The following is a 14291-nucleotide window of genomic DNA, read 5'->3' as shown; positions in this document are numbered from 1 at the left end:
GCAGTTTGCTTTGATGGAGCCTTATTGTCGGGAGCCATGTAGGAGAGGCTAAGGCTAGTGGGTGACTTTTTGGGAGGTAGCCCACTTTTTATCGCATGGCCTTTGATGGGTGAGTTCTGAGAGGCAAGGTCTTAAGAAACTTCATCTCAGGATTGTTTCTTGCAGCGGATATGCCTTTTCCTGTCATTAGTCTAATGATTCCTGGGCATCAGCCCATCCTATTGGGAAGATTTTCTTCAGATCAACAAAGATGTACCATCATGTAGTAATGTTGTATAGAGAAGTTGATGGCTCCATAACTCCTGACAATGACTTTATACAACTCCTGATTTGAGTCAAATAATTTTAGGAGGAAAGTTTTATGGAATGATTTTAATTTTTTGCCAGAAAGAGATAATAAAGTTAGAATCAAAAATAAGATGTGCCCACTCCTCATAGAACAGTATGGCTGCATAATAAGGAGTACCATGAGCTTTCACAACTACACTAAAAAGAGAAATGGGCTTAGGACAGACCTGTGATCAAGGAAAAACATTCATTCTAAGTCAGGTCCGAGAATGAGGCCATAGGTGTGCACTGTGATAAAGCAAGGTCACGTGAAACAGTTGCTTTGAACTTATAATGAGCTTATGGAATGAAACACTGCTTTGAACTCACTATAGACATCCTTCTGTAACTCCCCTTTGTGTAACATTTTATCTATGAGGTGATTTTATGAAGAACTTTTGCCTAAGAAGGTATAAGAAGGCCAGAAAGAAGGAATAAAGTGTGGCATCTGGGGCTCTACCCCATCCATCCACCAAATGTATGTATATGTGGTTTAGGGGGTTCTGGCCAAACCACCAAATTTAAATGTGTATATGTGTATATGTATATATGTGTATGTATCTATATTTATATGTGTGTGCATATGTGTACATGTGCTTGTATATATGTGTATACTTATGTATACATACACACACACATGTATGTGTGTGTGTCTGTATGTGTGTGTGTGTCTGTATGTGTGTGTGTAAGTATGCATGGACACTTGTGGAGTTGATGAGACTGGTGGTCAGGCCAGACCAGTGTGTATGTGTGTGTGTGTGTGTGTGTGTAAATTTGTGTGAGTCAGTCTATACATATTGCCTGTGTAAAAGATCTTTTCTCTTTGGCTCACAAATGAGTTGAGTTATTGGCATGACCTTTCTTTTCTATCTGTTTCACGAAGGGTTAATGAGCTCTAAGCCTCTCCCCTGGCCTTGGGTCTTTGAGGAGAAAGGAAACCATTGCTTATTAGTACAAAGTAGTAAGAGAGAGTTACAGAGGAAGAAACTAGCGCTTATTAAAGCACAAATAATAAGATTATGAGGCCAGGGATCATCAGTCTTTGACCTTCGTCTGATGCTGTGTTCTACCCACCATTCCCCTAAAGGCTGGAGCAGGTCCTCTGTACCTTATGTTTGTCATAGGATACAGAAATGTTGGATCAGGGCTGGAAAAATGTATAAAAATGTGATGTACCTGGTCTGGGGATGGTGCTCAATGGCAGAAGGCTTGCCCAACATGTTAGATGTTGGTAATACAACAGAACAGCTATACCACAAATCAAGCAAAACAAACCTAAACATTATGTACTAGGAATAACACACATGCATAGACACATACTTGGTCCAAAGAGTAAGCATCAAGAAGTCTGAGATCCCATCTCAGATTGCTGCGCTCCAGCCACCTGTAGCCCAGGTTCCGAATGTCACTTACCCTATGACCACACAGGAGATGGCTGTTCCCAAGAAGGCATACGTTAAAATGGATCCCAAGTTTTGAAAAAAGTGTCTCTGGAGAGAAACAGAAAATATTTCATAGAGTACATCTGAATAAGCCAAGCTGCTCAGAGCCTTCCTTTCTCTCATTATTTAGCAAATCTTCTTTGGAGGTCATGCCTGGAATTTGGTGCACATGGGCATGAAGCTTAGTAAGTGATTCCTCCCCAAAGAAAAGAGGAGGAAGAAAAAGCAATGAAAAACTCTAGAAGATGACAGGCAAGGGAAAGATAACCCATAGATGCAACTAGAGGGAATAGGATGGTCAACAAGTATCTGGGGCTCTGAGACTAATCAAGACATAGTTGTCATGATGGGTTTTGCAAACATAACACCTTTAACTTTTCAAATGTTATTCTAAGAAATTTAACTGGCATCTGGCTTTCATGGAGTATCCTGAGTTTTCTTCTTCATGCATCTTCTGAATGTGATGCAATCAAAGATTAAAATCCCGAAATAAATAAATTCTTTATGCATGAAACATGAAATGATGAGTACTACTTAGGTAGGCTATGAGGAAGGATGACCTGCAGGAATCTAACCTTCTAGATCCTTTCAAATGCTTCTTTAGTTAGGAATTACTCCCTTCCAGAGTTTTAGGGAGAGCTGAGCAGCCACCACTGACAGCAAGAGGGAGCCTGGAGTCCACAAAACAAATCAAAACAAAAAAAGCCAAAAACAACAACAAAAAAAAAACAAAACAGCAACAACCAAAGCCTCCAGGTCTGTAATGAGGAAGCTGCCTGGCTTCTATGAGCCAAAGGGAGGTAGAGGTGCACATTGGCAGTCTCCAAGGTAGTAAGTACCTGGGCAGCAGAAGAGCAGTGTGTTCCCTCCGCCTCACTCTGTGGCACAGTACTACCCACCTGAGTGAGTTACTGACCTGTGACACGGACAGTCAGCCTGTGCCTGAGCACTGTCTGGAACTAGCTCAGTGGCTGAAAACTGTGGCTCTCGGTGTGAAGGACTACAGTCTGCCTATGTGAACTAGTAACGGTAGCTCTGGGCCCACAGTTATCTAGGACAACACTGTTCAAGGGTCAGGTAACACACATCACATTGGACATTTACAGACCTCCTAGAGAGCCACAATAAATAAACTTTAAAAGGTGATGTGGAGTTTGTTAATGTTTTGCTTGACATAGTATATTATCGATTCTATAGTTTATGAGGTCAGTATAAGACATTATTGAGATGATTTTCATACTGTTTTTAAAATAATTAGACTTTAATATCTAGTGTACATCTTAGATTTACAGTGCATCTCACTTGAGACAAGCCACAGAGTTCATTAGCTGTGTGCCACTAAGCCCTGGGTACAGGTCTAATAGATTTAAAAGAATTCCAAGAATGTCAGGGTTGAACATTTATTGTGTAATCTATGCAATGCTGTTCTTACCATGTAGGAAATCCCATAAAATATAACTACTTTTTGTTAGTGTTGGCCAAGTTTTCTACTTCATGATAAGAGAAGGGCACGTTCCTTAGCTTTACCTTCTTCAGACTGTATCCTGCATGAAATATGATGGGAGGCAGCAAAACGTTGAAGAAGATTTCTGGGTCAAACGTCATCTGCCAAAGAAGACAAAAGTAAAGTCAGATGTGTTTACCCAACAGGTATAGCACTTTTGTGAAGATTGTATGAAGGCTATATTGCCATACTATCAAATTAGCAAAGAGAAAATAAGAAAGAGGAAAAAATAAATCCAGCCAGTGGTGGTAGACACCTTTAACTCCAGCACTCAGGAGGCAGAGGCAAGTAGATCTCTGAGTTGGAGGCCATCTTGGGCTACAGAGTGACTTACAGTACAATCAGGGCTACACAGTGAAACCCTGTCTCAAACAAAGAAAACAACAACAGCAAAAACAAAGGGAAAATATAAACTTAGACATTTGTAAATATGATATCACATAGAAGAATATTTACGCTAACAATAACAGAAAACAAAACTCTAAATGAAGTTTCTCTGGGAAAGAAAACTTTTTCTTTTTACTTGATTAGTTATTCCTAATTTTATTTTATTATTCTAGTTTTTAACTGTCTAGTCCAGAATGACCTTGAATTCACAATCCTCCAGCCTCAGCTTCTCCAGCACTGGGATTATAGGTATGCACCACCATGCATAGCTCCTTTTTCATGGCTCAGGTGTTTTTAATTATGTTTCACTTTTTTCTTAGTTGGAAAGCTGTAATGCTCACGTTTTTAGCTGTTGACAAAGATTTAAAAAGTTTCCCAAATAAAAAACATGTAGAGACTTGGTCTTAATTTTCTCTATTTTATTCCACTCCAAAGTTTAAAATATACTTCCAAAACTGTGGAAAAACAGAGTTGAAAACGAAAATGCATTTTTCTAGCATTTATCCATCGCTTTATACTTGTGTTAAAATAAACTTAGCCAGAAAAAAGACTATGAACTGATGTGAAGTATAATGAAATGAGATGTGAGAATTCTTGAATCCAGTATCTTCTGTACACTTGACAATTTGCAAAGAACTCACTTGGTTTCTAAAACCGTCCTACAGCAATCCTAATCCTATCCACTTTGTGCGTGTCTCTCTCTCCGTGTCTCTGTCTCTGTCTCTCTCTGTCTCTCTAACACACACACACAAACACTCACAAACACACACACAAACACAAACACTCACAAACACACACACAAACACATACACACACCACTACCACTCATTTCATCCCTAAGATCCATGTACCATTCCCCTCTCTCCTCTCTGAAGTGGATCTCAGAAGTGGCTCTGCTGTGGGTCTATCTGACTTCTCCATCCAGAAAGCCTCTCCTCTGTGTGTTCGAAGCCTTTGGCCTCTCCTGGTAGCATGGTTGGTTTCTGGCATACTCTGAGTGGTGATTGGCTTGCTCTGCTTTCCCCATTAAACTGGGATCTTTTCCAGGGTTACAGGGATGCCTCATCAGTCTGCCTCACCTCCGTCCCTCCCTGTGTCTAGACTGTGGCTCAGTATATATTTTACTCAACTGAAAAGAAGAGAGAATTACTTCTGGGAATCAAACCTTTAAAATGGAGTGAACTATGCTTGGCCTCATCACAGGTGAAGGATCATTCAGAAGAGCCTCAGCTTTCACGATGGGACAGTGAGGCCACTGTCAGACCTTCTATTTTCCCTTCTACATTCCCAAATTCAACTCTACTCAGCTAGTTAATACTTCAGGAGAGAAGGTGGATTCAGCAGAAGATACTAACTGAGCCTGGTCCCCTCTCACAAGCCCAATGAGGCACTGATGGATGCCATACTCCTGTACCAGTGAGCATCTAGGTAGGTCACCTACCATTGCCCCCAACGTTCACCAAAGCCCTATGGTACATCATTTCTAATTAGGGCTGTCATTGTTGTGATGGAATACCATGGCTAAAGCAAGTTGGGGAGAAAAAGATTTATTTGGCTTATATTTCCAGATTACAGTCCATCACTGAAGGAATTCAGGACTGGAACTCAAACAGGGCAGGAACCTGGAGGCTGGAGCTGATGCAGAGGCCATGAAGGGGTGCTGCTTACTGGCTTGCTCCTCATGGCTTGTTCAGCCTGATTTCTTATAGAACCCAGGACCACCAGTCCAGGGATGGAATCACCTACAATGGTCTGGGTCCTTCCCCATAAATCACTAGTTTAAAAAATACCCTATGGGCTTGCCTACAGCCTATAACCTTAGGGAGAAATTACTTTCTTAATTGAGGTTCCCTTCTTTCAGATGACTTTGGTTTGTGTCAAGTTGACATAAAACTGTTACAGACATCAGTTTTCTGCTGGAACCCCACAGCCCTATGCTCGGGGTGTTCTGTTCTTCTGGCTTTCTCCACATTAATTCATCAAGCCCTTAAGACCCGTGACAGTTTAACTTATCTTTCCACACCAAGCCTAGATGTCACTGGAGAATCTGAGATGGTTGTAGGTTGGCTATTTGCATGGGTGGCTATTTCAGGGCCTATCAACTACAGGTCTTGGATCCCTGTAACCCCCCCCCCAATCAGGAATGGGGACCATGAGTGGTTTTAAGCCTAGCTTGCTGTATGTGCTTCCTTCAGAGAGTTTTGCGTGGAAGGGAGACTAACAGAGCTGCTTCTGACACAGGAATAGCCTCAGTCATGCCCTCCTGGTGTCCTGTCTTAGTCACCATTTCACTCACATACTTTCAGTTTCCAGCACTGAAAGGGAAACGTCTTCAGCAAGAGCATGTCCTTATTTGTCTCCCTACATCACATGTAATTTATTCTCAATGAGGGTTGAACATGTTTTGCAGGGATTTTTTTTTTTTTTTTTTTGGACACGCTGAATACCTGGAGGCCTTCAGCAAGAAAACAGCCCTCAACTCCCTCCCTCCTAGGCTATCTGAACTCAGTACCAGGTTGTAAGTGATCAGACAACCCTGAGAAATATAAAAATCCAGCACAAATTAAAAAAATGGAGGAGATGTCTTCTTGGCCTTTGCTATTCATTCCCAGAGACATGGTGGTGTTCTCTGGGCAACATTTCATTGAGCACCAACACAAAAACTGAGATGCCAATCTTGCATTGCTGTGACTCACGACTACGTCACTCATTCTGAGAGATGTACTGGGTTCTAGAGATGAAATGTCAAACCTATTTCACAGATGAGAACATGGAGGCCGAGCTATTTTGAGGTGTCTTACCTTATCTAGGTCAGGCAGCTGGAATTCTAGATGTAGGTTTCTATCTTCAAGGCCTTTTTGTTTCTAACATTCCTCCACACAGTGCATGCTAACAAACCTTACCGGCCGATATCATAAATTAGATTTACTCTGCTCAATGTCATCTGAGGAGACACTGTCAAAAGGTTCTGTTGACTGACTGTGGATCTTCGGAAAATTCTCAGTGTGACTGTTGTTGAACGAGTGGCTCCTGTCTAATAGGAAGACTCATTTGTCTGCACGTGTCTTAAAGGCTCTCTTTGTGTACTCCTGTACTAGACAGTGTGGCTAAGTTCTAGACTCTAGAGCAGTGATTCTCAGCCTATGGTGGGTCACAACCCTTCAGGTAGGTTGAGAACCATTCATCTAGTGTCTCTCTGATGATTTGAAGGCAGACATAACTAACTGGCCAATTCCCTGTGAATCAAACCAACAAGCTTTCCAAGGGACAGTGAGTTTTGTGAAGAAAATGATCCAGACTGTGATGTCCACCAGGCCCCATGGGGACTCCTGAGTCGACATAGTCCAAGGGAAAAGCTGGAGCGCAGGTGAGGTGGACCTGACTTAATGCTTTAAAACAGTGGTGCTCATCCTTCCTAAAGCTGTGATCCTTTAACACAGTTTCTCCTGCGGAGGTGACCCCCAACCACAAAATAGGCCATTGCTACTTCATAACTGTAATTTTGATAACTGTTATCAATTGTAATGTGAATATCAGATATAAGATCCTTGTGAAAAGGTCATTTGACCCCCAGAAGGGTTCTACCCACAGGCTGAGAACTGTTGCTTTCAGAGAAACAGTGGGTGACAACTGCAATGTCCAGGCTTGGTGCTGGGGAAAAGAGGGGATCTTCTGGTGTTGCTAGGAGACAGTATGGACAGCTGACAAACAGGCGGTGAAGAAGAAAGGAAAGGAAGAACTTCTTCTAGGGCTTTGCACTTCAGGAGCAAAGGAAGCCTTAGGCCCATGTTTGCTTCTCTAAATACAGAGAGAGAGAGAGAAGGAGAGAGAGAGAGAAAGAGAGAATATCTCACATATGAACACAGTTGAACTCGTCATTCCACAGTTGGCCCTTGGCCTCTACTTGTGTGCTGTGACATCTTTATACACTTATATGCAGTAAAAAACAAATAAATGTAATAAAATCTTACTCAAAATATACTTTTAAAATGTATTCATTTATTTTTGTTAACATACAAAGCATTAGGTTTCCTTATGGCATTTTCCAAACAAGAGTTATTTTTCCCACAGTACAAGGGCATTTTTTTTTTATTTTCAAGATTATAATAATTACAACATTTCTTCCTTTTTCTCACCCAAGCCCTCCCAAATACCACTTTCCCACTTGCTTTCAAATTCATGGCCTCTTTTTTCATTGTTACTGCATATATATATATATATATGTGTGTGTGTATATATATATATATATATATATATATATATATATATACACACACACACACATATATATAACCTGCTGAGTCTGTATATCTTGCACACATGTGTTCTGGGATGATTATTTCTTATCAAATAATCAGGTATGTTCTTCCTTGGGGAAGATTATTTCTATACTAAAACACAAAACAAACAGACAACAACAACCAAAACGAAAACTCTTCTATTTTCAGGATCTCCTGACCTGTCTAAAGTGTGGGTAGAGATTTTAACATTCCCTCTAGGACAACGCTTCCTGAGATGGCCCCGCTATACTGACATTGCTCTAGATCTGCAGGACAGCTGCAAGTGTTCCAAGCAGAGAGGAGCGTCGCTCAAGCTGGAGGGATAAGCATACAGCCCTGACCATCTGGAAGAGGGAACTCTCAGTGGCAAGACCTCCTCACAGGAAAACCCTAGCCTCTGCTGCTTTCCTGCAGAAATCGGGCTAACTGCCAAGGCAGAACTTTTCAATAATCAGAATATTCCACTCACTGCATCCGGGTTAACTACCTCACCACCGTATTATAGTTTCTGGAGCAGCGAGATGAAGCTGGCAGGCAGAGAGTGGCCCGCAGCACGGGAGGATTTATTTGTGTATACAAACAGATTTGTGTTCCTTTCAGCCTAGCTCTAGGCTTACTTGCACATAAATCAGAGTTCTGGGAGTGACTCCAATCCAGACGATTTCTCAGAAATGGCTGGATTTGCCGCTGTGTCAGCCTCCATTGGAAATTCCACATGCCATTTCCCTCAGACTTGTTCTCTGGTCATGGCCCTGGTAGTGAACTATCCATCTCTTTTTTTAAATTAAAATACTGGGTCCTAAGCAATGGATGAAGGAGAAGAGCAGAGAGGCAAAATGCCACAGTCAAGGATTTACATGGCTTTCAAGACACAAATTACAGATCGGACCTTCAGACCCTGCCCATCAGAACATGACAGTGAAACTGGAACGTGGCCACTAGCCATGTGGCCACTAGCCACGTGGCATGCTGGGCTTTTGAACTGGAGGACTGGATTCTTATCTCTAACACTGGTGACTAGTGGAAATTGGGTAGCACATTAATATTTGCACAGTCAGCGAGACTCCACAGTCTCATTATTTAGTTTGCAAACATTCTATTTCACTGTTCAACATGAGCCTGATTTAAAACAACAGACCTAAGACTCTGAGACGCAAGCCTTACCTATGCTTTAAGAGAATAGATTTTTAAGCAACCGACATTAAATCTTAAAGACTACATGGGGCCAGCCAACTATTAGTCTGTTCACAATGGTGCAGTATATTTGGAATGCTATTTTGCATAGGAACCAGTATTTGACTAAAATGACCCACACATATGTTTCCAAAGACAGCCAACTAGAAAATTGCCAAGAACAGAAAGAATATTCTGAGCTTAGTCCCCAAGGCTTCATAAGGTTACAGATGCAAAACTGTGCTTGGGCCTGAGAAGGCAATGAGTCACCATGCTTGTTGGACAAGACATGTCAATGTTCCACTGACCTACTAAGTAAATAAGCACTAAAGTAACCACACTGGTGAAAGACTGTGATAGATATAGCCTAGTCCTTCCAAAGACGTCTGTTAAAAACAGTATTTCATCACATCTGACAACATTCCAGAGTGGTAGCTGGCAAATGCAATTATCCCTATTTTCCAGAGACAGGAGAGGAAATTAATGGCATGCCCAGTGTCAGTCAACATGACAGGGATATCACTGGGAATTGAATGTGTAGATATGGGCCAACTAAATGCATGGTTCCCAAGGGAACTAAGTTCATATAATAAAGGAAGATGTGGGACTAAGAATTAGGTTTTTGTTAATTTGGGGAATAGTTGATTCCTTTGGATGAGTAAAAACAGCAAGCAAAATGGCAGGTTCAGTCATCTTCAGTGTTTTAGTCATTGATAACTTAGCAGGCCTCTTGGTACAAAGAATCTGAAGATACATCATGTAACAGATTGGTATATAAAGGCTATAAACAAAGAAAGGCAACAAATAGCACAAGTTGGGCTCATGGCTCTGAGGCAAGCTGTAATTTGGAGTTCTCCAAGACGGAGATACCACTCTGAAATGGCTGGCCTATGGGAACTCTTGATATCAAAGCATCAGACGAGCTGTAATTTGCAGGATGGATGAGAACCAATCCCTGGTCCCCTCCATGCAGAGACATGCTCACTCACCAGATATAGGCCCCATGGGCCAGGGTGTTCCAAGCCACAAGGGAAGCAAGACACCTTCATGAGTTCAATAACATCTGGTAGCAAGTAACTTAAAATAATTTTAAATACCAAAATGAGTGAAGATATGTTAAAAAGCAGAACCCATGACCCGCATGCATTTTTAATACCTTTCAACTTTAAAGGAGACTCAGATGACCTTGTGCACACAGCCACAGGACACAACCGGTGATGGCTCATGGATATGCTTATCTTTCTTCTAGCATGCTTAGCTTTGGTGTGAACCTCAGAAGTAAGAGGAAGGGAAGACTGGGAATACTTAATGAGACTATGCCACGGCACTAATCAAGTGAGCTTCGTCTTCGTTTCCAGCTTCCCAGAGTCTCATTTCATTTCCCCATTTGCACTCTGTGTCTACCAGCTAGTGGCTTCAGAGGAGTAATGAATTTGGAGAACTCTGACTGCTATGGATCCAAATCTAAATGAAAGAAAATGCTTGTGGTCCAGGGGTTGGAGACCCATACATAAAACACTCTCAAATCCACTGGTAATGATTTTGAACTCTCTTCACTTGAAGATGAAGAAAAGTCAAGATACTTTTATAAACAGGACCAAACATCAAATGGCTACTGGGAATAGAAATTTGGATGATCTCCAAGTGGTATAATTTGATAATGACTGTGCAAATATTGTCTATACACACTTGTTTGGCCGCATCTAATCTGAGAATTTGTTTTTTCCAAATAGGCTTGTATGCATGTGGCTCCCACAGAGCAATAGAAGATGGTGGGATAGACCATGGCCTGGTTAGTACACGGTGACATATTGCACAGCTGACACTTGAGGTGACGATTGGGAAAGCTAAAGAAGCAGCCTATGAATGGATAAAGCTGCTTTTAACCATTCATCAGCTCCAAAGGATGAGGGGCAGAGCTGCACGCCCAGCTTATGAGACTGAAACTGCCCAGGACTCACACATGCCATCCCTCTTTGTCCAGACATGTCAACTGTTTTCTTACTGTCAGGTGGGATCTAGGTCTGAATTCCAGCTGAATCCAGGTAGAGGTGATACCTACTCCTTCCACGTGGCGCCTACATCTTTGCTAACCTCTCTCTTCCCTTTCTCCCCTAGTCCCTACAGTGTAACCTCCCTACCCACCTTATTTTCCATCTCCACACTTTTGAACTCCCATCTGCTTCTCTATAGCTACAAAACGAGGCCAGCAGAAAAGTCATTGAATGAAAGCATCAACATCCCAACATATACTTTGAATCTTTTAAATGCCGAGTCATATGGCTGTCTCACCTACTCAAAGAATACAGTGTTTTATTCTCCCCCCCCCCCAACTTTTAAAAAGCTAAGTCCCTTGAGATTAGTTTGCAGAGACATCAAAGTTGAGCTGGGTAAAAGGAAAACATTGTCGGGTTGCAGTTACTAAAGCCAGCTCAAGGGACGGTTGGTGCTAAAGGAGGTGGCTCTGACAGAATGAGAAGAAACAACCAACGCTAGAAGACAGACAGCACTTCACTCAACAAGGATTTGCTTAAAATAAACCGGGCAGATGGCAGAGAGGATTAGTGGGGCTTAAGGTTGACATAGAGAGGTAAAAATGAAAGAAAAAATGAAGAGACCTATGTTTTTACACCTGGTTGAGTGACAGCCAGTGTGGCTGGGAAGCGGCTGACTCGGTGGGGGTGGGAAGGTCAGGACCCCTCAGACCTCCTGAGCCCCTGCTCACTGAGCCCGGCTGTCTGCAACACTTGGAGTTGTGTACTTGATGGGAAGGTCAGAGCCAAGGAGAAACACTCCAGAATCATCCGTGCAGCAGGGTCTCTGGGGAGTGAGTGTCATGGGAAAAACGGGTAGAGGACAAGGCTGGGATGGGGCTTAAGGCGGGGGCTATGGGGGTGGGGTGAGACAGTGAGAGAGAGACAGACTGACAGACAGAGGGAGGAAAAAGGTAGAGGGTAAGGCTGGGATAGGGGTTAGTAGGGGACATGAGACGGTGAGAGAGAGACAGAGACTGACAGAGATACAGAGACAGAATGAGAGAGAGAGACAGACAGGGAGAGATGAACAGAGACAGACAGAGACTGACAGAGACAGAGAAGAGAGAGACAGAAGGAAACATAGAGGGACAGGCAGAGACAAAGACTGACGGAAACACAGAGACAGAGAGACAGGCCGAAGGAAATATAGATAGAGGGAGAGACAGACAGACACAGAGACAGAGATGACTGAGAGGCAGACAGACAAAGAGCTCAGCTGCAGAAGAGCCCAATAAAGAATTACAGAACGTTGCTGCTGCTGGATGCAGGTGCCAGCATCAGTGACAGATGCACAGGGAGGCTGGGGCTTTGTGTACATAACCTTGTTCTCAGAATAATTTCTTAGCACCACATCTGGGACACATTTTTCCCAGTTAGTCACCGTCTATGTGAAATTCAATCACTTCAGACAGGGACAAGAATGCAAACCTCCAAAATGAGCTGTGTTTTGCTTATGACTGATCTCTCGAGATCTCCCGAGATGGGCTGGGAAGGGACCAACCTGCCCCACCCTCCCCAGATGCTGGTTCCTGGAGCAACAGTCATGGTTTGGAGGCACTGCTGATCCTTTTCGTTTGCCTTCCATGGAGAAGTGGGGACAGGGGTTATGGAAGAAGTATGTGCGGAGAAAGCAGGCACAGTGGGCTCCAGGCCCCTCTCTCCTGGGAGTGGGTGTCTTTAGGGGCCTGGCAAGTAGGGACTAGATATAAAGGAAGGGAGAAGGGGAGGAAAATAAAGGAACAAAGATGGCAAGCAGGAAAGAGGGAGAAGAATGGAGGCTGAACAGGGGAGTGAAGCAAAGTTAAGAGGTTGACAGAGCTTCAGCAGAAAATTAAGTGGTCCAGGCATTGGGGCATGTCAGTGATAATGACTGCCTTTCCATCGGGACATCTCGACTGTGGCTTGGCCACACTAAGGGATGATTATTCTTGCAGAAAACACTCTTACGTTTCTCCAGATTTGTATGCAGAGCCCTTAAATCTTAAATGTATTGGTCACTTGTCAGGGTAAGGAGGTGCTTTACATACAGAACGGTCAGAGGCAGGCATCTTCAGAGGAGCTACATCATTATATGGGAGGCAATGGGAGTGGGGGGTTTACCCTGTGCCTGCTCATCTCCTGCCAGGGTTCTGCTTCCCTTACTACCCTAGATCAGCTTCCGTTCCTGCCTGAGCAGCTTGCCTTCACATGTACTACACTCTGTGAGGCTGTCTTAGACTTTTATTGAGTGTAAAACCTGGGGCAGTCAAGGCATACGTGTCAAGTCCTGGTCACTTGGGGGCAGCACAGGGCTGGAAAATCCTAAGCTACAACCATTCTTCTTTATTTTATTTCTGGTCTTAATTCTTCTTCAGGATTCTTTTTTATGGGGGTGGTGATCTTTTAGATAGGGCTATGCAGCCCTGGAGAATTTGGTACTTGCTATGTAAGCCAGGTTGATCTCAAATTTGTAGCAATCCACCTATGTCAAACTACTAAGTGCTGGCAGGCATGTAATCCACCCAGCTTACATCTGGAAATTGTAAGTGATGTGTGTCTGGTTGAAGTCCATCTTCATCTCAACCAGGAAGCAAGGCAGACAGGACAGTCAGTGTCCTCCCCTTCTCGGACACATTCTTTCATTCTGAAATATGTGTTAGCAAACAATTATCAGTAGAGTGCATTGTCTACATTGTAGGAATACAGTGAAGATCCATTTGAATCCTGGTGTCTACTTTTGAAACCAATTTTGACATCAATTATCCATATTAATGAACATGTGGATCTTGGCTAGTGTTGAAACTGTCTTGGAACATCCTATTGGATGACTGGATCAGGATTTGGGGATTTTGTTCTCTGATAGATAGTTGGGTTGATTCCTATCTTCCACCAACACAAAATACTGAGGTAGAAATCCTTGTGCTGAAGTCTTTGTACAGTCTTAAAAGCCTTTCTAGAAGTGGAATGTTAAACAGTAAATGACACAGACTATCTCTGCAGATGCTGCTATGGCCACACCCACTTATACGTACACGGGAGATTCTTAGATTATTTTCTTATATTCTAGCCAACACTTTGTATTGATAATTTCTTAATTTGTTGGCAATCTGATTTATATTAAACATCGCATTATTAGCTTTGTTTCCTATTACTAATGAAATAA

At 42.6% G+C, this 14291-nt stretch overlaps 1 protein-coding gene across 1 annotated transcript in view; it reads right to left on the bottom strand.

The window, feature by feature from the left end:
* The window catches only part of Slc9a9 (solute carrier family 9 member A9), a 565781-nt gene that overhangs the window by 523880 nt on the left and 27610 nt on the right, over positions 1-14291 (bottom strand). The window contains exons 3-4 of the mRNA XM_085827898.1: positions 3297-3374; positions 1741-1817 (exon numbers count right to left, since the gene is read on the bottom strand). Coding sequence (XP_085684024.1) covers positions 1741-1817; positions 3297-3374 — 155 coding nt within the window. The remainder of the gene's footprint in view (positions 1-1740; positions 1818-3296; positions 3375-14291) is intronic.

The sequence above is a fragment of the Mus caroli genome, unplaced genomic scaffold, assembly GCF_978045245.1.
Source record: "Mus caroli unplaced genomic scaffold, Mus_caroli_1 scaffold_11, whole genome shotgun sequence".
Taxonomy (NCBI): domain Eukaryota; kingdom Metazoa; phylum Chordata; class Mammalia; order Rodentia; family Muridae; genus Mus; species Mus caroli.
This window is presented reverse-complemented; position numbering and strand designations above follow the sequence as displayed.